At 62.7% G+C, this 23,112-nt stretch overlaps 2 protein-coding genes across 6 annotated transcripts; one reads left to right on the forward strand and one right to left on the reverse strand.

The window, feature by feature from the left end:
• Window positions 1–1,134: 1,134 nt before the first annotated feature.
• On the reverse strand, window positions 1,135–9,091 carry GBGT1 (globoside alpha-1,3-N-acetylgalactosaminyltransferase 1 (FORS blood group)). Of its 5 annotated transcripts, none has more exons than XM_028127227.2 (7): window positions 8,948–9,091; window positions 7,800–7,964; window positions 7,237–7,302; window positions 4,684–4,734; window positions 4,576–4,611; window positions 4,221–4,355; window positions 1,135–3,325 (listed from the first exon to the last, which is right to left on the reverse strand). In XM_028127227.2, the coding sequence occupies exons 2-7, from the start codon at window positions 7,868–7,870 to the stop codon at window positions 2,641–2,643; spliced, it is 1,044 nt and encodes a 347-aa protein (XP_027983028.2). In that variant the 5' UTR covers window positions 7,871–7,964; window positions 8,948–9,091; the 3' UTR covers window positions 1,135–2,640. The 5 variants fall into 5 exon arrangements, with proteins under 5 accessions (XP_027983028.2, XP_027983025.2, XP_027983027.2 ...); XM_028127224.2 differs by having other exon boundaries at window positions 8,905–9,091; XM_028127226.2 differs by lacking the exon at window positions 8,948–9,091 and adding an exon at window positions 8,794–8,878.
• A 4,268-nt stretch (window positions 9,092–13,359) lies between these two features.
• Window positions 13,360–21,853, forward strand: ABO (ABO, alpha 1-3-N-acetylgalactosaminyltransferase and alpha 1-3-galactosyltransferase). Its single transcript, XM_054727436.1, has 6 exons — window positions 13,360–13,514; window positions 17,982–18,051; window positions 18,644–18,700; window positions 19,557–19,592; window positions 20,047–20,181; window positions 20,794–21,853. Exons 1-6 carry the CDS (start codon window positions 13,487–13,489, stop codon window positions 21,479–21,481), a joined length of 1,014 nt encoding a protein of 337 aa, XP_054583411.1. The 5' UTR covers window positions 13,360–13,486; the 3' UTR covers window positions 21,482–21,853.
• Window positions 21,854–23,112: the final 1,259 nt, after the last annotated feature.

A 23,112-nucleotide genomic window follows, 5' to 3' on the forward strand; every position in this document is an offset into this window, starting at 1 on the left:
GCTCGGGCGCGCGCACAGCCTCCCTCGGGCCCCGGACTCCGGGCGCGGCGGGGCCTGCGATCCGCCGCGGGCGCGCGCTCGGGCCGCGGACGCGCGTCCCCGGGAGCCCCGCCTCGCCGCGCGCGCAGCGCACCCGGGACTCAGCTCGGCGGTCCCGCGCCTCCCGCCCTCGCAGCCCGCTGCGTGCTCCCTGCGCCCCCTTAACACCTCCGACCACCCCAAACCCAACCGGGCCAAGTCCGCCCGTGTTGGGCCGTGTAGGCATGGAGACCTGCAGACACGGGAGTCACCGCATGGACACCCCCACCCTGTCGTCCTGGCCCCCACTTGCCACCTGCAGAGGGAGCTGGGTGGATGGCCGGGTCCAGGGGACCTGGAATGGGAATGGACACCGAGTAGGCAGCAAGGTGAGGCCGCCCTTCTACCTTTCCTTGTACCCCTCCCCTTTCTTCCTGGCAGGACCCCAGACGCGGGGGTCCATCTTGTCCCTGCCCCGCCCTGGCTCCAAGAAGAGGGCTGAGGGGCCGTGGAGGAGAGAGCTCCACCCCAGATGGGCCAGTGCTGGGGGTAGTTACTGTTATTGGGGAGCCCCCTGGACCCTCAGTGCTTTCACCCACTTTATAGATGAGCGGTGGCCCCCGTACTAAGGACCTCTCAGCTCTGAGTGACCAACTCCAGCTGTGAAGGGGGGAGGGGGGGAGGTCAGGCTCAGAATCATCGCTCTTTGCATCCCTGACCCTGTGCTGACCACCAAGGCCTTGTCTTCTGTTGGGGCTCCCTGGCCAGGGAAGGCCCCGCAGGGGGTGGCCCTGAGCCCGCCTTGCAGGGGAGGAGAGCCCAGCCCCTCCCAGCCTGGGCCCACGCCCCTGGGGACTGTGGCTGACCCTGGGCCCCACCCAGGGCATGGCCCTTAGATACCGGGGACAGAACCCAACTCCTGGAGCTGAGCCAGGGGCCAGGCTCTCCCCTAAAAGGAGCTGAGGGCCGGGGCCGGGGTGCTCCCTGGGTGGGAAGGATGAAGGGGGTGGGGTGAGCAGGGAGCGGGGCGGGCCTGGAGACAGCCCAGCAGCCCGTCGGACAAGATCGCATCTGAGCTACTGGTACCAATCCCGCCAGGACAGATCCGTTTGGGGTTTCTGCAGTTTATTTTTTTTTTAATTTAATATATATTTTTTATTGATTTCAGAGATGAAGGGAGGGAGACAGAAATATCAATGATGACCTAGAATCACTGGTCAGCTGCCTCCTGCACGCCCCTACTGGGGATCGAGCCCACAGCCTAGCATGTGCCCTGACCTGGTATCAAACCATGACTGCCTGGTTCATAGGTCAATGCTCAACCACTGAGCCACACTGGCCGGGTGGTTCTGAAGTTTTAAGTGGCAGATGCACAGTAAGCGAGGGACAAAATGACAAAGACAAGGCTGGGCTCGGGCTCCGGTGCAAACACTGCCTCTGGGGTGACTGGCCGGGGCTGGGCCCGCAGTGGGGCAGGCCTGCTCCTTCAACACAGCCCTGCTTCAGACCTGCCTCCCCAGGGCAGGCCAAGACCCCCCACTGGGGACACACAGGCCACGGGTCCGCCCCGTCCCTTTGCCTCGGGAGCACCCCAGGGCCTCTCCGGCCCAGGCTCTCCTCACGCTGGTTCCTGGGTCTGCCCGACCCTTGTGATCACCGGCCGGACCATGTGCTGCAGGAGTGGGCTCTGGGCTGGCACCCAGCTTCTCCACTGGGTGCTCACCCGGATATGGCTAGTGCGCACCCCTTCCTGCCTCCATCGCTCCTCTCCATGGCCAGGATGCTGCTCAGAGGCACAGGTGGGAAGCCTGGTTAGGGCCCAGCACGCGCCCCCTTTATTAAAACCGCCCCAGCCTCCTTACAAAAGAGGCGGCCAGTACCAGGGAGCGTGGCCGCCATGGGGAGTGGGGTGCAGCTGGCCTGGAAACCAGAGAGGGTCCTGAGTGAGGGCTGGCTGGGGGCCATCGCAGTGCTGGGAGCCCTGCAGCTGGAGGAAAGGGGACCTGGATGCCCTTCACAACCAGCAGTGAAGAGTGACCTCGAAGGCAACAGGCAGCAAAAGGGGGCGGGGTGGGCACGCAGGGCTGAGCGGGGCAGAAGGCATGAAGGCGCGTCTGCTGGGAGCCTCTGGGCCCCGCCCTCTTCACCACTAGCCGCCCCTCCCCGTCCACCTCTCTTAGGCGACACTCATGCGGGCACAGCCCTTTAGTTTCTGAAGGCCCTTCCACATCGCTTTCCAGTTGGATTTTCCTGACGGGGAGGCGGGCCGCACAGGACAGGTCTCAGCTAAGGCTTGGGAGGTGAGGCACTGACTGGGGCGAGCTGGGTGCTCCGCTGGGGCTGCTGGGTGCTCCCCTGGGGTGAGCTGGGTGCTCCCCTGGGGTGAGCTGGGTGCTCGCTGGGGCTGCTGTGTGCTCCCTGGGGTGAGCTGGGTGCTCCCATGGGGTGAGCTGGGTGCTCCCTGGGGCTGCTGGGTGCTCCCTGGGGCTGCTGGGTGCTCCCTGGGGTGAGCTGGGTGCTCTGCTGGGGTGAGCTGGGTGCTCCCCTGGGGTGAGCTGGGTGCTCCCTGGGGCTGCTGGGTGCTCCGCTGGGACCCCGTCCACAGCAGCCCCGGCTCTACCGTCAGCTCCGCAGCCAGCGGGTGTTCTTGTCGAGCGTAGAGAAGCGGATCAGCTTGAGGCTGGGGGGCCGGGGCTTCCTGTCGTCCCAGAGGTACTCGGGGGACAGCACCTTGGTGGGCTTGTGCGAGAGGAAGCGGCGGTTCAGGTGGCTCTCCTCCTGCCAGGCCGCCATGATGCCGTTGGCCTTGTCCGCCAAGATGGCCATGTGGCAGCCCCTCGTGAACTCGTACACCCTGTCCACCCGGCCCCCGAAGACCGCCCCGCCGTAGTAGAAGTCCCCCTCGCCGTCCGCCACGAAGGCGGTGGACACGTGCCTGCGCTCGTAGGGGAACTGCTGGCGGGGCACGGCGAAGTAGCCGGGGTGGATGGCGGCCACCAGGTCTCCCAAGGTCTCGGGGCCCCAGGGGTTCCGGAACACCATGTCCACGTCCACGCAGAAGAGGTAGTCCACCTCGCGGTGCGCCCGCTGGGCGATGTGCCGGCTGATGGTCTCCATGCGGCGCGTGGAGATCTCCTCCCAGCGGGCGTGCCTCTGGACGGGCAGGACGCTGAGGCGGCGGCCGGGGCCCAGCGGGACCGGGGGCAGCGCCGCGGGCGTGTCGGTGAAGACGTAGTAGCTCACCCGGTAGCCCTGCATGAAGAACTGCTCGGCCGACTCCAGGAAGCGCTGCACGAAGCCCGTGTACCTGGTGCAAAAGCCCGTCATGCCGGTGGCCCGGCAGCGCCCGCCCAGGTGCCCACGGCGGGCTGGCACCGCACGGGGCGCGGGGCCTGGAGCCGGCCGGCCGGGGCACCTCTCCGCTCCCCACCGTGAATTCTCGCTCGCTCTGACCCTAGGGGCCCTCGTCTGTCAAATGCCACCATCATAGCACCTGCCCCTGAGGAATGAATGACTGAGGGGCGCTGACGTCACATCACAAGCCCACCTCACTTTCACTGAGCACTTGGGCAGTGCCGGCCGGTCTACGTGTCCCACTGTCACCCACTGTGCAGGCAGAGACGTGGCGTCCCGGAGAGAGGAGAGGGACCGAGCAGGTCAGTGGCTGCTTCAAGGGCAGGTGAGCGGTGCTGGGGGCCCAGGGCAGGTGAAACTACGGGCCCCGCCCTCCAGGCCACAGCTGAGTGGGCCAGGTGGGCCGCCCATCATCTGGCAGCACTTTAGGCCATAGGGCCCCAGCATGGTCCCTCTCACAGTCCTAGAGGGAAGCTGCCAGGTGGTGGCTCTTACAGGGAAAGCCACGTGGGAGGAGAGAGGAAGACAGGAGACACCCAGAGAGCTGGCAGCAGAGGGGGGAAGAGAGGGTCCTGAGGGCGGGGCCTGGCCACGGACCCCCACTTCTATGAGGTGGCCTAGGGGGTTCCCACTCCTTCATGCCTGCCTGACTGTTCAGGAAAAGCGGAGAGGGGTGAGGGGTCTCTGACACGGGCTTCTGCTGTCCCTCCCCTGGGCTGCCCCCCGCCCCCGGCTCACGCTCCTCTCCGCCTCCCCCTGCGCAGCACCTGGTTCAGGGAGGCTGGGTGGGCTGGAAGCTCCCGTGGCTCAGAGGGGACCTCCCCTCCCCCGCCCGGCCCGCTACTCACTTCCCCACGGCGAACACCGTGAGCCCGATGGTCAGGTTCAGCGGCTGGTAGATGAGCTGCAGGAGCTCCGGGTCGAAGGTTCCCTCGGACACGATGGGCGCCAGCCAGGGCGTGAGCGTCAGCAGCTCGGTGGGCCTGGCAGCAGGGGTGGCCGAGGGCGTGAGACCCTCCCGCGAGCACCGCGGGCTCACCTGGGCCCTGCCACCCACGCCCTGTGACCCCGGGCGGCTTCGTCCCTGTCTCTGGGCCTCAGCATCCCCAGGTGGAAAGGGGGGACGGTGATAACTACAAAGCTCTTCCCCCCACCTTCCAGCCCCGGTCTCCGGGCTGCACCCAGGCCCCAGGCAGCACCCACCTCTGCTCCAGCAGCTTCGGCTGAGGGTACTGCGACCTGCGACCGAGAAGGGCCAGTGGTGAGGGAGGCGGCCCCACCCCGGGCCACAAAGGGGGGAAGGCTGCTTACCGTGCCACGGGCTGGAACGGCTTCTCCCCCCGGAACTGCAGCTTCATGTTGCTGCGGGCAGAGGCGAGAGAGCCGTCAGTGCCAGGCGGTGGCAGAATGAAGCTGAGGCTAACCCAGCCCCCACGGGTTAGCACAATCCGGAACCTCCCCCAGGCCTCTGCCCGCTCTGCAGGGGCTGGGCTGTGACAGAAGCGTCTGTCCAGGGTCACCGAGTGGCAGGCTGGTTGGTGTCCAGAAAAATAACTCGGTAGAACACCCAATGACAGACACACTGGAGGGGAAAAATGTAGCAAAACTGCTCGGCCAAGGGTGATGACAGGACCGAAGGCAGGCCGGAGGGAGAAGGGGGCTGGGAGAGGAAGTGGGACCCATGGAGCCTGCGGGAGAGGGCCTGGGAGCAATCCAAGACATGGGGGAGGAGGGAAGGGCTTGCTTTTAGTTTTTCTAGCTCCTGGTTCTACCAGTAGGGGCCCAGGGGCAGTGGGGGGGGGGTGGGCTGTGCCCTGGCCCTTCCAGAAAGCAGCCTGACAAGCTGGATCAAGAACCTTCCCTGCCCTATCCGGTGTGGCTCAGTGGATAGAGCGTTGGCCTGTGGACTGAAGGGTCCCGGATTCGATTCTGGCCAAGAGAGGTGCCTCGATTGCCAGCTTGATCCCTGGCCCTGCTCAGGGCACATGCAGGAGGCAACCAATCGATGTGTCTCTCACATCCATGTTTCTCTCTCTCTGTCTCTCCCCATCCCTTCCACTCTCTCTAAAAATCAATGGAACAATACCCTCAGCTGAGGATTAACAACAGAAGGGCCTTGAAGACGGCAAAAGCTTTACATCCAAAGCTGCCCATTACGAGCTCACTTAGCTCACTGGGCACCTGGAGCCCGGGCCCCGGGGAATGAACCCATGGTGACCCCGAAGGGTACGGGCACAGGCCGGAAAATGAAGCCACTTCTGAGAACAGGATAAACACTGCAAATACATTACGATCACAACTTTCCTGATTTTCATAGTGTACCAGCCTGGCGTCCCCGCAGTCAATCCCACCTGGTCATGGTGTGTAACCGTTTTAATACATTGCCGGATCCGGTCTGCTCATAGTTTGTTCAGGATTTTTGCATCTGTTTATGGGGGATATAGACCCGTAATCCTCTTTCTTTGTTGTGTCTTTATCTGGTTTGCAATTAGGGTTATGCTGGCCTCATAAGGTGAGCGTGGGTTTGTTGGGATGGTTGAAGGCAGGTGTCCGTCCTTTGGATGTTTGGTGAGGTTCACCTGTGAGGCTGTCGGCGCAGGGCTTCCGTCGGTTGGGAGGCGCCGTGGACAGCTCCCATTTCACGAGCTGTCACCGGAGGTCACAGCCATTCTCAACGGCAAGCAGCCTTCCTGCTTTCAGAACCGAGAGGCCCCGTGTGCTCCGTCAGGAAGCGCAGCAATCGACAAGCTGCCCACGGACTTGGAAACTGGAGCAAAGCTCGGCTCAGTGGCACCCCAGAGGGCTTTTTCTAAGTCTTTTCTGTTTTCCAGCTTCCCAATTTACTGTCTTCTGTGGCCAAAATGTTTTTAATCTTCACCTGAGGATATGTGTTTATTGATTTCACTTTATTATTCTTTATCTTAATCCTCACCAGGGGATGTATTTTGCATCGACTTTGAGAGAAAAGGACGGTAGGAGGGGAAGGGGGGGAGGGAGAGAGACACACTGATTGGTGGCCTCCCGCACAAGCCCTGGCGGTTCGGGCATCAAACCTGGGGCCCTTCGGTGTAAGAGCCCATGCTCTAACCACTGACCCACACCGGCCAGTGCCGTTTTTATTGATTTGAGAGCGAGGAAGAGAGAAACAGCGACGTGAGAAACATCGATCAGCTGCCTCTCCCACGCACCATCAGGGGATTGAACCCCCGCGACCTAGTTATGTGCCCGGACTGGGAACTGAGCCAACCACCTGAGCCGCCGGCCGTGCAACAGTCAATGTTTTCATGGTAATAAAACACGCCTTGCTCCTCAACAGTCTGTGCTCCAGGTTTTAAACTTCCCTTTCGCGGTCATGGAGCACAAGGCCAGGCCAGATGCCCCCGGGACACGGTCCCAGCCCCCTTCTTCGCTGTGAGCTGCCAAAAGTCAGGCGTGTGCTGTGGGCAAGACTTCGGTCACATGTTCATCAGCTCCTTGAATCCACAGGGAACAGAGCTGAGCAAAATGGCCAAGTCCTAGAAGCACGATTTCCTGAGCACCCACTCGGAGGCCCGTGCCACCCCAGGCTACTCAGGCACCTTGGCACTCCGTGACCCCAGGAGCCGGGAGGGGCACCTCGACCACCCCATCTTGCAGATGCGACGAGTGAGGCTCGGAGCTACGCAACATGCTCAAGGCCCAGCTGCGGAGAGGGCGTTGCAGAGACAGATGCTGAAACAGGGCAGCCATTAATTCCCAGACACTCATCACACTGATCGTGAGCTTAGGACCCAAGACCCTGCAGACAAAGCGACCTTAAAAACTCCCATCTCCCCCACTCCGTGCAGCCCACAGGGCCCCCAATTCTCCCAGCCCCGTACTTACAAGATCTGTGGGCAGGGGAGATAATAGGGGACGTAGGAGAATGGCAGCCAGCTGTCGGCATATACCCTGGGAAGGAAAAACACCGCTGGTTCGAGGGCCCCCAAGGCTGGAACCCCCTTGGCGCACCCTGGTGGGAGCAAAGGCCCGGGGGAGCATCTGCGGTCCCCACGGCGCCTTGGTCTGGCTGACCGCGGGGGACAAAGCCTCCTGGTCGTCCAGCATGCAGTCACTAGTCACCCCGGAAGTCATTCATCCCTCGGACTCCAGCCCTGCGCACAAGAGGGGGGCAGGTGTGGTGAGGGGCAGCCCAGCGGACGCCACAGGAACGCATAGGGCGAACTGGGAGCATCAACAGGGCTAGAAGGATGGCGAGGCGGACCGAGAGCAGTGCTAAGGCCAGGAGGCCAGTCCCAGGCAAAATCCAGAGCCTCGTTCGGTCTTCCTGGGGGTGGGGGACAGGTGTGCCCGGAGAGGTGGGCATCCCCTGAACGGGTCAGGTGTGGGAGCCGAGATGCCGAGAGAGGAGTTGAGGTGGGGCTGGAGGGCTCCCTGGGCATGCTCACCACAGAGCGCAGAGGGCGGTGCCCACCAGCAGGCAGAAGCCCAGGCCCAGGGCCAGTCTGCGGCAGCGCATGGCGGGTGCAGCGCCCCTCCAGGCACCCGCGGAGGGTGGGTGTGCCGGAGCCGATCAGCCCTCCTCTCTCAGAGCCGGTGTCCTGCGGGAACACCTGCAAGGAAACGCTCCTTACCCAGAGACAGTGCCCCTCCTGTGGCCCTGCGCCCCGCTCCCCCGGCGGCCCTCCAGGGGAGGGGGACCCCGGCGCCAGCTCCCACGAGCTCAGCGCTCAGCCTGACCCATGGCCCCCCAGCCTTGGGCTCTCAGGCCTCCCTCAAAACTCCTCCCACGACGGTGAGAAGAGAGCCCCCAGACTGGGGCGACAGCGCGAGAGCCGGGCGTTTGGGCAGGACTTGGAGAAGAATCCGAGAGCAACCGTGAGGACACGGAGCCTGCACAGCCCGCACACGGCGCGATTCCCGGGAGGCGGGCGGCGCGGCGGCGCATTCCTCGGGGAGGCGAGGCCTGGTCCCTGCAGGGGCCGCGGGGCCGCTCCGGCTCTCACTGGCTCAGTAACAGTGACCAGTCACTCTTCCCGCCGCACCGCAGCCTCGGGATCTCCCGGGGTGCAGGGCTGGGTCGGCGGGGAGGAAGGACAACACGCACCGCCCCTGAGGGTGACGCACCAGGAAGGGCTAAAGCGCTAGGCTCGGTCCGGGTCACAGCGATCAAGGGACCCAGGCAGCCCGGCGGGGGTCCGCCCGCGGTCAGAGAAAGATCCCGAAGCTGGAGTTTCGGTGGCCGCCGGCACCCGCTCCCTCGGCCTCCCTCCGCGGGCCTCGGTTCCCCCGCGGGCCAGGGCGCGCAGCGTCCTCCAAGCCCCTGCCTCCTCTTCGGTGCCGCTAGACCCTGTCTCCCGCGGGGCCCAAGACGCCGAGCCAGGCCCGAGCCCAGTCCGCCCCAGCCCGGGGCGCACCCAGGAGCCTGGGCCGAGCGCGCACCTCGACTTCCGCCCGTCCGTGCCGGCGCGGGGCGCTCCTCCTCGCCCAGGCGCCGTGCGCGCACAGGGTGGGGCGGAGGGAGCACAGCCGTCCCTGGGGGTGCACACTCACCCCTAGCGGCCAGACCGGCGTTAGGACGGACGCAGGGGCTCACCCGGACCTGGAGAGCTGGTTCGGCTCGGCTCCCCTCGCCAGGGCCCTGCGCATGACCCCTTGGCCCCGGCGCCTGGGGCAGAGCGCGGAGCGGCCCGACGGAAGGCCGGCTGCCGGGGGCGGGGCCGGGGAGGTCAGCGAGCCGCCTGTCCCGCCTACGGACGCAGCCCCGCCCACCAGCCCGCTCGCCCCGCCCACCGCCGCAGCTCCTCCCACCGCAGGCCCGGCCCGGCATCCCGGCGCGCGGGGCCCGCTGGCCTCTGCTGTCCACTGTCTGTCTGTCTGGTCTGCGCCCCAGGACAACCCAGGGCCGGCTCCAGGGCGAGAAGCACGGGTCCGGGAACTCAGGGCCGGGCCTGAGAAGCAGCGATGGGGGGCGGGGGGCCTTTAATGTGTTCAGAAGAGCATGGGAGCAAGCACAGTGAGAAAACCCGCTGGGCGCCGCCCTGCCTCTCGGTTAGGGTGGGTCCTCCTTGGCTCAGGCCCCCGAATGCTGGCCAGGCTGTGGAGCGACAGGGACTCTCAGTCACTCTCAGTCGTAGCTGGTGGGAATGCAGCATGGAGCCTCCACTTTCGAAAAAAAGTTTGGCGGTTTCTTCCCAAAGTGGACAAATTCATACCATAGGATCAAGCAATGGTGCTCCTTGGTATTTATCCAAAGGAGCTGAAAACCTTTACCTGCCGCCCTAGCTGGTTTGGCTCAGTGGATAGCGCATCGGCCTGCAGACTAAAGGGTCCCAGGTTCAATTCTAATCAAGGGCACATGCCTGGGTTGCGGGCTCGATCCCCATTGTGGGGCGTGCGGGAGGCAGCAGATCAATGATTCTGTCATCATTGATGTTTCTATCTCTCCCTCTCCCTTCCTCTCTAAAATCAATAAAAATATGTTTAAAAAACAAAACAAAAACCATTTACCTGCCCAAGAATGTTTATAGAAATTTTATTCATAACTGCCCAACACTTGGAGGCCACCAAGACGTCCTCCAGCCCTAGCCAGTTTGGCTCTGTGGAGAGAGCATTCACCTGAGGACTAGAGAGTCCCAGGTCCGGTTCCGGTCAAGGGCACGTACCTTGGTTGCAGGTTCCCTGGCCCTGGTCCAGGTGCGTGCAGGAGGCAACCAATCGATGTGTCTCTCTCCCATTGATGTTTCTCTCTGTCTCTCCCCCTCCCTTCCACTCTCTCTAAAAATCAATGGACAAATATCCTCGGGTGAGTATGAACAACAACAAAGATGTCCTTCAGTGGTGACTAGATAAACTGCAGCGTGTACTGACGGTGGACTGTCCAGCACTGAGAATAATTGAACTCCAGGCCATGAAAAGTCATGGAAGAACCTTATATGCACATGACTAAGTGAAAGACGTTTATCTGAAAATCATACTAGATGATTTCAACTCTATGACATTCTGGAAGAGGCGAAGCTATGGAGACAGTAAGAAGATCAGTGGTTGCTTAAGATGGAGGTGGGGGAGGACAGAAGGAGGGCAGAGACGGATGAAGGCGACCCTGTGCGGCTGGCGCTCACCCACTCATGCTTCCCACAGACACAGTGTGAACACTGCCCGCAGGACCACACACAGCTCGGCAGGCGGGAGGTGGGCTCCGCGCCCTGAGACCAGGGTGCCCTCCCTGCAGACTCAATGCTCAAGAGGCCGCTCAGACAGAGGCCCGAGCAGGGTTCCGGGGGTTCCGGGGCACGGGACCCCCTGGAGTCGCAAGTCTGTGCTTTCTGCCGCGCAGCCAGTAGAGTCCGTGGTCTCTGACCCGGAGCCCTGCCGTCTGCCAGCATCGAGGCATGGTGGCAGGCTAGGACCACGTGGTCGGCAAACTCCTTAGTCAACAGAGCCAAATATCAACAGGACAACGATTGACATTTCTTTGGAGAGCCACATTTTTTAAACTTAAACTTCTTCTAACGCCACTTCTTCAACATAGACTCGCCCAGGCCGTGGTATTTTGTGGAAGAGCCACACTTAAGGGGCCAAAGAGCCGCATGTGGCTCGCGAGCCGCAGTTTGCCGACCACGGGTCTAGGTTGTTAGTTGGCAAGTGGGGTCAGATCTCAGACCCTTCCCAGTTCTCAATACACCCGAACAGAAGCTGCCCCCGAGGCCCAGCCAGCGTTGGGGTGCACAGCTGGGGCTGAGGGAGAGCAGGGAAGTCTGAGGGCAGCTTTTTGGGGAGCCATGAGATTGGAGAAGAATCAGGTTTGGGACTCCAGCAGGTGCTGGGTGACGGTGGGGCGGCCTCCAGGCCAGGTCTCTCCGGTCCAAATCCTGGCTCTCCGCTCACCTTGTGCAGTCCCTGCCCTTCTCTGTGCTCTGTGCCTTTTTAAAAAATATACTAGAGGCTCAGTGCATGAAATTCGTGCACTGTGGCGGGGGGGGGGGGGGGCGGTCCCTCAGCCTGGCCTGCACCTTGTCACAGTCTGAGAGCCCTCAGGGGATGTCCATGGGCCTAAGCCGACAGTTGGGCATCCCTCTCGCAGTCTGGCACTCCTTGCTCCTTATTGCCCACCTGCTCGCTGCTCCTTACCGCTTGACTCGCTGCTCCTTGTTGCTGCCACAGAGGCGGGAGAGTCTTCTGCCACTGCCGCTGTGTTCACCAGCCATGAGCCTGGCTCTTGGCTGAGCTTCGCTCCCCCTGTGGGAGCGCACTGATCACCCTGGGGCAACTCCTGTGTTGAGCGTCTGCCCCCTGGTGGTCAGTGCACATCATAGCAACCAGTCATTCCGCAGTAAAGGACACTTAGGCTTTTATTATATAGATGTTTTTATTGATTTCAGAGAGGAAGGGAGAGGGAGAGAGAGAGAGAAACATCAAGGATGAGAATCATTGATCGGCTGCCTCCTGCACGCCCCCTACTGGGGATGGAGCCCGGCGACTCAACTCCGCACGTGCCCTGACCAGGAATCCAAGTGTGGCCTCCTGGTTCACAGGTCGGAGTTCAACCACTGAGCCACGCCCACCGGCCTGAGCTCTGCTCCTTTCAAAGGCAGGGTTCAGGTGGAGATTCATGAATTCCTACGGAAAAGCACTAAGACAATGCAGGGCCTAGCGGAGTGCGATAAAAGGTCCCCCCCCCTCCCCACTCATTCAGCAGAGCAGGGCCCTGCGCTAGAACCCAGGGAGTGAGGAGTACCTCCACCTGAGTGCTCCCGGCAGAGCTGGGGGGCCCCTAGCAGGATCGGACCCCTTGCTCCTGGGGGGTGGGAGGGAGCAATTCCCTCTTCCTCAGGATAGAGTCCCAGGGGACCCCACCCTGGTTGGTTTCCTGCGGGAGGGGACCTGGTCCTCAGCAGGTAACCCGGGAGCAGGAGAGACGGGAGGGACTTGGAGAGGAAGAGGAGCATCGAGCCCCGAGACTAGGCTCCTGGGGGCCCTGCGCCCCGCTGCGCCCGAGAGCGGATGCAGAGGGGAGTGAAGCTCTGATGACCGGGATTTTGAGTGGAGGCGGGGGAGTAAGGAATATGACCTTGAGCAAGACACCTGACCTCACCTCCCGGCCCTGCCTCAGTTTCCTCGCCTGGAAAGGGGGCGGGGTCACTAGCACTTCCTGGGTGTGCTCGGAAGAGTATAAAGAAGTAAGGAATATGACCTTGCACGCCCCCTACTGGGCTCTGCCTCAGGAGCCGTAACCGGTTTGGCTCAGTGGATAGAGTGTCGGCCTGCGGACTGAGGGGTCCTGGGTTCGATTCCGGTCAAGGGCATGTCCCTTGGTTGCGGGCACATCTCCAGTAGGGGGCGTGCAGGTTTCAGCTCATCGATGTTTCTAACTCTCTATCCCTCTCCCTTCCTCTCTGTAAACAATCAATAAAATATATTTTTTTAAAAAAGAAGAAGAAGAAGAAGAAGAAGAAGAAGAAGCCTCTGGAAAGGCGCCGGAGCAGGCGGGCTGGGGAGGGGAGGGGAGGGGAGGGGAAGGAAGAACTGGGAAGGGTCTGAGATTTGACCCCTCTCGCGGTCCTCCCGCCCGCCCTCAGGATGTCCCGTCCGCCCCCGACCTCCGCCTGGGCGGCCGCCACTCCCGGACGGAGGCCTCGCCGGCGGGGCGCAGCCCGCGGGCGGGAGCAGGCGCTCCAGCGGGTCCCGGGACAGCGAAGGGGCCCCAGGGGCGAAGCGGGGACCGCACCTCGGGGCGAGACGGTGGCGGCCGATGGCGGCGGCCTGGACCGGTCCGAGCCCTTGGAGCCAGGGCTCTGCAGGTGGAACCCGAGGACCCGGAGCTGGGGCGCCGAGGGGCGGGGCGTCAGGGACGGGGCACCGGCGACTGCGCCCCGCTGGTGCGGGAGGGGCGGGGCCGGGAGGGGCGCGCGTCCTCATTGGTGCCTATTGAGGCCGCCCCGCCCCCCCACCTGGCGGGGTCCCTGCGGACCCAGATTTTCCTCTCGCGACCCTCCGCTCGGCCCGGTCCCCGCTGTCACTGGGCCGGGCCGGGCGTCGGAGAGTCCCAGCCTCGCGGGGAGCGGGCGCGCGTGGCCGCCTGGGGCCGCGGGCCGTCCTCTCAGGTCTCGGAGGGCGGCCGCCCCGGGGCTCCGCGATGGCTGAGCTGCTGCGGACGCGCGCGGGTGAGTGGCGGCCCCAGGGCCCCGCGGTTCCTGGGCGGGAAGAGTCCCGACGGGGGAACCCGGCACCCCGATCGCTGAGCCCCGTGGGCGCCCAGTGCCGCGCGCCTCGGGGGCCTCCTGGAGCCTGGGGTCCTGGTCCTGGCTCGGTCCGGTGGCCCTGCAGACAGCGCATCCGTCTCCAGGAATCTCCCACTCCCTCTCTCTTTAAAAAAAAAAAATGTTTATTGATTTCGAAGAGGGAGAGGGAGAGGGAGAGAGAAACATCAATGATGAGAGAGAATCATTGATCTGCTGCCTCCTGCACGCCCCCCCCCCCCCCCTGGAATCCAGCCAGCAACCCCGGCATGTGCCCCAACCGGGAATCAAACCCGGACCTCCTGGTTCCTAGGTCGACGCTCAGCCACCAAACCGGGACCTCCTGGTTCCTAGGTGGATGCTCAACCACTGAGCCGCGCAGGCTGGGCTCCCACCCCTCCCTGACACACTGGCCTTTCCCGGAACTGGGATTCCGGAGGCTGACCCTGGTGGGTGCTCCCCTCCTCCCCCTCCCCTCCCCTCCAGAAGGCCCTGGGGCCGCTCTTGCGCACCCCCCCTCCCCCAGTCCTGCCCCTTTGCCTTAGTCACCAGTCGCCTGCACACCTGCTGTGGCCTGGCAGAGTTGGCACCCTTAGTGCAGTGCCCAGTGGGAGCTGTGCCCGGAAAGCAGACACTCACGTGGGCACGGGGTGCCACTGCCCGGCTGGGAAAGGGGCCGGAGAACCAGGACCGAGGAGGCCACGGGGACAAACGGCCCATTCATTCAGCTAGTTCGTGGGTACAGTTGAGGACAGAACTTTTGGGTTGGGTTCAGGAGGGTGTAAAATAGAGCAGAGGCCTCACCTCGGCTTTTGGGGGGCGGGGGAGGCCAGGCAGGCTGGCTGCCCTGGAGGCTACCGAGGAAGAGGGGGGTTCTCCGAGAACCCGTGGATGGGGTGCCGCGTCCTGCCCCTGCCCTCAGTGACTGCCCTCAGTGACTGCCCTCAGTGACGGCACAATTTGTTCATGTCGACTCGGGGCCAGGGCTCTGCTCAGGGCAGACCCTTCAGGCAGCCTTGGTGGATAACAGACCCGGGAAAGCGGTTTATCGAGATTTAGGACATTGTCCTAAATGTGCGGGTAGGAAGGGACAGGATGGAGTCTGGGATCCGGGTCTGACCACAAGACCTCCCTCCGCACCCCCCAGCTCTTCCTCCTGTTTGTTCATTATTTTGTTGTTCCCTTTTTCCCTCTCAAAGTATTTTAACAACTTTGAAGCAATAAGTCACACATAAAGGGCACAGCTGGGTGAGCTCTGACCCATGTAGACGCCTGCCCCTGGAGCAGTCGCCCAGTCAAGGTCAGGAACACCTCCCCAGCCTCGGGGCCCAGGGCGCTCTGCTGTCTCAGTGGCCCCAGGCTCCACGCGACCAGTGCTGTGGCTGCTCTGGGGCCCTCGAAGGACCGGGCACTCTGCCGCTGTCCCCACACCCCGGTTCCGGTGAGGTCTGGCCCATGAGCGGGCTGGATGTGAACTTGAAGATTAAGAAGTTCGGGTCTTTTGAGAAACCCTGGCAAACTAGCCCCTACATTTATCTCAGGTTCCCCACATTCATTCATCGGTGGTTCATTCAGCCAATGTTTTAAAACACTTGGTAAGTCACAGGAGCTGGGAAGGACCCTGCCACAGTGAGCCAGGTGAGGAGGCGCTTAGGGACACGAAGGGGGACATGCCCTGTGTGGGCAAGTCTAGGGGCCCCGTGCAGCGAGGGGAGGACCGGAACAGGGGACGGCACAGGAGGCGAGTCCATCGGGTTAGGGGAGAGCGGGAGGGCGGGGACGTGAGGAAGGCACACAGACAGAGAGGCGGGAAGGGGCATCAGGAGCCTTGGAGGTGACAGTCAAGGACCAAGTTGTCAGGTGGTGAGCTGGGTGTGGGGTGCCCTGGCCTCAGGAGACGCTTGCCTCCTTCACCCCCGGACCCCGCTTCCTGAGGACAGACGAGCCAGGGCAGGACTTCTGCGAGGTGGCAGCACCCCGGGCCCTGCTGTCCTCTGGCTGTGGCAGGTCTCAGGGACGGGACGAGTGGGGCCGAGGTCTCACGCAGAATCACAGGCAGAACTTCAAGCCCTGCACCCAACGCACCTGCTTCTCCCTCTCCGTTAGCTTCGGGCCAGGGGTCTCCTACTGGTGGCACTTTTTTTTTAACCCTCACCCGAGGATATTTTTCCCATTGATTTTTAGAGAGAGTGGAAGGGAGAGGGAGAGGAAGAGAGAGAAACACCGATGTGAGAGAGATCCATCGTTTGATGTCTCCCTCATGTCCCCCACGAGGGCTGGAAGCCTGCAACCCAGGCAGCTGCCCGTGACCGGAATCGAACCCGGGGCCCTTCAGTCCTCAGGCCGACACTCTATCCACTGAGCCACACCGGCTAGGTTCTGGTGGCACTTTTTTTTTTAATAGCTTTATTGAAAACATTTCTATATCATAACGTTTACCTGTTTCATGTGTAATATTAAATTATTTTTAGTCAATTTACAGATATGTGTAATGCATTTTAGAATTTCCCCATCAGCTCCCCAAATTCTCTAGTGCCCATGTCAGCCCCTTTCTGTCTCTCTAGCTTTACCTTTTCTGGACTTTTCACAGACATCATACATTCATTTCAAGGTACATGTGATCTTTCGCCTCTGACTTCTCTTAGAATCACGTTTGCAAGGTTCATCTATGCGGCAGCGTGTTTCAGTATTTCATGTTCATTGCTGAATAAGCTCACTGTATGGGCACACTATTGTTTATCTACTCAGCCATTGGTGGGCATTTTGGTTGTTTCTACGCTTTAGGTTTTGTGTGTGTGTGTGTGTGTTTGTGTCTTAAGAGAGGAAGGGAGAAGGATAGAGAGATAGAAATGTCAATGATGAGAGAGAATCATGGATCGGCTGCCTCCTGCTCGCCCCGTACTGGGGATCGAGCCCGCAACCCGGGCATGTGCCCTGACCGGGAATCGAGCCCCCACCTCCTGATTCATAGGTCAACGCTCAACCACTGAGCCACGCCTGCTGGGCTCACTATCTTAATGGTGTAGTTGAAGTGCAAAAGTTTTTTTAAAAATTGTTATTGTTGACACTATTACAGATGCCCCCCATTTCTCCCCCTTTACCCACCTCCACTCAGCCCCCCTGGGGCCCCCGCCCCCACCTCTGTTGTCTGTGCCCATTGGTTGTGCACATGTGTTCTTTGGCTAATCTCTTCACCTTTCCTCCAGCACCCCCAGTCCAAAAGTGTTCATTTTGATGAACTCCTATTGAACTTTTTTCCCTTTCATTCTTGGTGCTTTCGCTGTGAACTGTAAGAATTCTTTGCTTAACCCAGTGTCACACCATGGAGCCCCCTGTCTCCTTCTAGGTGAGTCTTCCAGCCGTCTGTGCATGGCATCCCAGTTGTCTAAATTGTGGGCAGACAGGCCCGGGCCTGCCCTGAGGACTTTTCTAAAAGTCTCTCAAAGGTTCAAAACACCCCAGCCAGCAGCGTCTGGCCTCAGCCTGCCTGAGCCTCTTGCTGAGCAACCCCACGCCCAGCACGCAGCCGCAGTCCCCAGCACAGCCTCTCCCAGCTCAGGCCGCTGCCCCACCCAGCCCTTCGCAGCCCCTCCCAGGTGGCCCCGGGCCGGCACAGGCAGCGGCTGCCCCCTGCCGCCCCCAGAGGCCCCAGAACCAACTCTTGATGCGGGCGACACCGGGAGAATCTTAAGGGTGGTGTGTGAGTAACAGCGCCAGGCAGCAGTGTGTGTATCTGGTCGCTCAGACAGACGTGGGGGGGGGGGGGGGGGACCTATGAGGGAGCCGGTCAGGTTAGGGGTCCCCTGGGCGGGGGTGGGGGCATTGGCTGCGCAGGGGCAGGGGGGGACTTGTGCATCTGGCCTGGCTGGGGCGGCGGTTACACACGTGCACATTGTTAAATACTCATCAACCTCCGCACTTAAAATGCTTACGTTTTATCGGGTATAATGATCCCTCAGATTGGCGTGTATGTTAAAAGCTTTAAAAGGAAACGTGAAGTAGTATTTTCAAAGCTGAAAGGAAATTCTTTCCAGCCCCCGTTCACCCCCCACACCCCGGTGGGGGACAGCCGCCGTCCTCCGGTGCTCAGCTCATGCCCCTGGGGTCATGTCAGTCACGGGGGGCTCAGTGGAAAGAGGCCTGGGGAGGCCGGGCATCTGGGAGTCGGGGTGCCCTGGGGGTGCTGCGAGGAAGAACGTGGGCCCCTCTGAAGGAGACGGGACAAACGTCGGGATTGCACTGGGTCTCAAAGGGGCTCCAGTTTGGCTCCAAACTCGCCCTGCGGGGGGCGGCGCTCCTGGCGGGGCCGGGCCAGGGTCCCCATCGCAGCCGACAGACCGGCCCGGAGGCAGGAGCCGAGTGGCCTGACCGCGATTCCACCCCGTTTTCCAGGAAAATCTAACTGCTGCTCGCTTCGACCTCTGACCTTTTTCCTGGTCGCCTTCCTCCTGGTCTTCTTTGGGTAAGAAGCGGGCGAGACCCTCTGGGTCTGCGGGCTCGGGAGAAGCCGCAGCAGGAGCCCATCGGGTCCCGGGGGGCGCCCTGAGCTGTCCCCCCCAATCCCGCCGCCCCGGGGTCACAGCTGTAGTGACAGGGCTGCTGACAGCCGCCTCACGGCCCGGCCGCACACTCCCTCCTATGGAGGCCGCACTGTGGGGGGTCGGGCGAGGCCGGGACCCCTCCCTGTGTGGCTGCGAGTGGGGAAGCTCCCTGATGGACAGGGTCCTGGAACCGGGGAGTGAGGTCACGGCCACTCTGCTGGGCAGGGACCCTGCCAGGAGGCCGTCCCTGGGCAGCCTCGGACCAGCCGGCCACGCACGGGACCCACGCCCGCCGCGCAGGGGCCCGCCTGGGGCACTGGCCGCCGTGGCCGCCCCTCCTTGGGACCGGTCACCTGAGCTTAGGGGACACTGGCCCCCGCCCTGCCCGAGGGCAGCTGCTCTGGGGGGCTCGGGGTCATGACCTGGGCTCCCCTCCTGCTTTGCGTGGGGAAGGTGGACAGGCTGTCCCAGGACCAGCTCCTCAACGAGGGCCTTTAGGGGGCTCCTCCACAGCATGGGGGTCCTGAGCCCGAGAATCCTGATGCCGAGGACCAGGCCCAAAGGAGAAGGGTGAGTGAGTGAGTGCGTGCGGGCGGGGCCCTGCCCTGACAGCCCAGCCCGCGCTGCTCCGTGCTCTGAGGGCCCAGCCCCCGCCCGGGTGACACATTGGTGGGTCCAGGCCTCCTGCTCGCCTCGTCCCCCTCCCCTCGCTCAGAGCAGCGCGGCCAAGTCCCTGACCCTGCAGGGTCACCTGGGCAGGACTGACTCCACACGTCTGGCCTTAGTATTGACCTCCCTCTGACCTCCTGCCTCTGGGTGCCCTGACCAGGAATCGAACCCACCACCCTTTGGTGCACGGGACGATGCTCCAACCAACTGAGCCCCACCAGCCAGGGCAGGCACCGGCCTTAGGTGCATCCGGGAGTGCACGTGGCAGTCATTAGACAGGGACCCCCGGCGCTGGCCCCGTGCCGGGCCTGCACAGGCTGTGGTTGGGACGGCCGCTGGGCCTGTGGCGGCCACGGCCGGGGAGTTCCTGCCGCCCAGCCAGAGGCCCAGCAGGGCCGCGTGCGTGTCTGATGGCCGTTCCTCTGGGCCAGCTCCTTCCTTGGGTCCCCGCCCCCCAGAGGCCACTTCCAGGGCCTCCCGCCCACAGTGAGCTGAGACGGGACCCTGGGCCCCACCACTTCGGGTCAGAGGGGGGCAAAGGCCCGAGGCTTTTCGTTCCAGGGCCCAGTCACAAGGGAGAAGCCACATGCAGAGGCAGAGCCCCCCCACGCCCCCCCCCAACCCCCCGAGGTGGGGTGCGGGAGGAGCCCGGGCTCCGTGTCCCGGGAGGAGGACAGCCTGGCCCTCAGCAGCTGCCCTGCCCGCCAGCGACTCCCACGGGGTCTCCCGACACTCACGCCCGCTGCCTGTGTTTCAGGATGCTGTACCCGCAGCCCGCGGTGCTGACGCCCTCGTGAGTAACCCTACCGCACCCGCCACTCTCGCCGTGTCCTAACGGGCGCTGCCCCCGACGTCGCTCCCGGGACGGGCTCTGCCCACTCCGTCCCCTCTGGTCGGCCTGGGCTCCGAGCCTGGAGCCCCAGAGTCTCTGTCCTCCCCCCTGCCCTGCGCTTCCTTCTCTGTCTCTCACCAGACAGTGTGGGGGGAGGGGCTGCCCCAGGGGGTCCCCTTCTTCGGCCAGCCCCCCTGCCCCGGGCCCTCAGGGTGCAGTGCTGGGAAGGGGGCTCTGCCCAAGTTTGCATCCGGACTGGCGTCCGCAGGTTCCTTGCAGATGCCACGTCCTCCTGGAAGGATGGTCCGCCTGCGGCGCGGAGGGCCTGGGCCGGGCGGGGCTCCGGGGCGGGCAGGGAGCACAGGCTGGGTGTCCCCTCCTGCCGCTCACGCGCGGCCGTGGGCTCTCGGTGCAGGAGGAAAGACGTCCTCGTCCTGACCCCGTGGCTGGCGCCCATCGTCTGGGAGGGGACCTTCAACATCGACATCCTGAACGAGCAGTTCCGGCTCCAGAACGTCACCGTCGGCCTCACCGTGTTTGCCATCAAGAAGTAAGTGGGTGCAGGACGGAGGGCGGAGAGCGGAGGGGGGAGCGGCAGGTCCATCAGGAAGTAAGTGGGTGCAGGGCGGAGGGCGGACAGCGGAGCGGGGAGCGGCAGGTCCCTCAAGAAGTAAGTGGGTGCAGGACGGAGGGCGGACAGCGGAGGGGGGAGCGGCAGGTCCCTCAGGAAGTAAGTGGGTGCAGGACGGAGGGCGGAGAGCGGAGGGGGGAGCGGCAGGTCCATCAGGAAGTAAGTGGGTGCAGGATGGAGGGCGGAGAGCGGAGGGGGGAGCGGCAGGTCCATCAGGGTCTGTCCTTGTGTCCAGGACATGATGGGATGGGGCCAGCCAGGGGGTGAGGGCTCTCCGGGGGCCCAGCACAGGTGGGACCCAGCTCCACCTCCACCCACTGAGGCGCTGCTCCTGCTCCAGCCCCGGAGCCTCAGGCCCTCCTCCGTAAGATGGGGTGCTGCCGGCCCCCCATCTCTGGGAACAGAGGATTAGGGAGGCCAAGTCTTCCCGCTCAGGGGGGTGGGTCCCCTTGAAGCAGGTGCACGTGCTGCGTGGCCGGGTCGGGCCCTCGCCTGGCTCCCTGACCCTCCTGCCCGCCTCTCCCGCCCCAGGTACGTGGTCTTCCTGAAGCTGTTCCTGGAGACGGCCGAGCAGCACTTCATGGTGGGGCACAGGGTCAACTACTACGTCTTCACCGACCGGCCGGCCGACGTGCCCCGCGTGGCGCTGGGGGAGGGCCGCCGCCTGGTGCTGCTCCAGGTCCCGGGCGCCGCGCGCTGGCAGGACGTGTCCATGCGCCGCATGCAGATGATCAGCGACTTCTGTGAGCGGCGCTTCCTGCGGGAGGTGGACTTTCTCATGTGCGTGGACGTGGACATGCGCTTCCGCGACCACGTGGGCGTGGAGATCCTGTCCCCGCTCTTCGGCACCCTGCACCCCGGCTTCTACGGGGCGGCCCGCCAGGCCTTCACCTACGAGCGCCGGCCGCAGTCCCAGGCCTACATCCCCCCGGACCAGGGCGACTTTTACTACATGGGGGCCCTCTTTGGGGGGTCGGTGTCCGAGGTTCACCGGCTCACCGCGGCCTGTCACCAGGCCATGATGGCCGACCGCGCCAATGGCATCGAGGCCGTTTGGCACGACGAGAGCCACCTGAACCGGTACCTGCTGGACCACAAGCCCACCAAGGTGCTGTCCCCGGAGTACCTGTGGGACGAGCAGCTGCTGGGCTGGCCGGCCGTCATGCGGAAGCTGAGGTTCGTGGCCGTGCCCAAGAACCACCAGCAAATCCGCAACTGAGGGGTGCACTGGGGGCCATGCTCCCTCAGGGCCCCCAGATTGGAACCTTTATGGCCCTGGGCACGCCTGCACTTCCCTCTTCTGTCCTGTGGGGGGAGACTGTCGAGGCCTGGAGTGGCCTGGCCATCCGCTCCCACTGGGCGCTCCTCAGGCCCTTCAGCTCAGGTGAGGCAGGTGGTCCCGGCCCCACCTGACAGACGGGGGAAGGGGGGGTCGCAGGGGCCCAGATGAAGTCACTCCCAGGGAAGGCATGGCCCCCCGTGTGCAGAAAACTCTGGAAAGCTAGTGTTTCCAAAGGGATGAGGGCACGTGTGCACTTCCAACGAAAGGAAGCGGAGGCCCCGGCGCGCCCCGGAGAGAAGGGGGCAGGGCCCTTCTGGGAGACAGGCCGCCAGCACCCCGCAGGCGTTCTTGCCCTTTTGCAAAGATGTATTTTTGAGCGTCGACCTATGAACCAAGAGGTCATGGTTCGATTCCCGGTCAAGGCACATGCCCAGGTTGTGGGCTCAATCCCCAGTGTGAGGTGTTCAGGAGGCAACCAATGATTCTCATCATTGATGTTTCTATCTCTCCCTCTCCCTTCCTCTCTGAAATCAATAAAAATGTATTTTTTCAAAAAATATGTGTTTTCGAGACTACCCATCAGAGCGCTGGTGAAATTGCCACCAATTGGAAGACACGTCCATAGAAAGAGATTGGACCCATCGATCCTGGTCCACGCAGTTGGGGCAAGCTGAGCGGCTGCTGCCATGGGTGCCGAGTCTCCACGTGCCCACCGACAGACCTCAGGGTCCTCTTAGGTGAGACACGTGGAACCTTCTGCATCCGGATCCCACCCATTAGACCATGCACGTGTGATTTCAATAGGCAGACACACATGTAAAGGAGTGTGCGTGTAATAGAGACAGAGAGGCGGAGCCTGAGAGATGCCCCCAAACCACTCGCGATGGTCCCCTCTGGGGCGGGACTTGCAAATCTCTTATCATCTAAGTTTTTACAATGCGTGTGACTTATCGTTCTGAAATATTGAAGACACGTGTTCCGTGTTCTCCGTGTATTGCTCATCTAGGGAGAAAAGTACATTATTTAGCTTTTACTTTTTTAAATGTATTTTTTATTGATTTCAGAGAGAGGGAAGGAGTGGGAAAGATAGAAAGGATGAGAAACACTGACCAGTTGTCTCCTGCATGCCCCCTACTTGGGATCCGGTCCCACACCCGGGATGTGGCCCAACCGGGAATCAAACCCTGACCTGGTTCATGGGTCCACACTCACTGAGCCACGCCAAGCTGGGCTAGCGTTTTGTGGTTTTTTGGGGGTTGTTTTAATTTTATTGATTTCAGAGAGGAAGGGAGAGAAGGATAGAGAGAAATATCAATGATGAGAGAGCATCATGGATTGGCTGCCTCCTACACACCCCACACTGGGGATCGAGCCCACAACCCAGGCACGTCCCCCAACCAGGAATAGAACCGTGAACCCCTGGTTCATAGGTCGATGCTCAACCACTGAGCCCCACGGCCGGGCTGGGCTAGCTTTGACTTGTAAGGACGAGCAGCATGTGTTACGGTGCCATGAGGAATCCCGAACCAAGGAGGGAGCAAGGTCCTGGGGAGAAGAGCCGTGACGGG

Source organism: Eptesicus fuscus, chromosome 15 (genome assembly GCF_027574615.1).
Source record: "Eptesicus fuscus isolate TK198812 chromosome 15, DD_ASM_mEF_20220401, whole genome shotgun sequence".
In the NCBI taxonomy this organism is placed as follows: domain Eukaryota; kingdom Metazoa; phylum Chordata; class Mammalia; order Chiroptera; family Vespertilionidae; genus Eptesicus; species Eptesicus fuscus.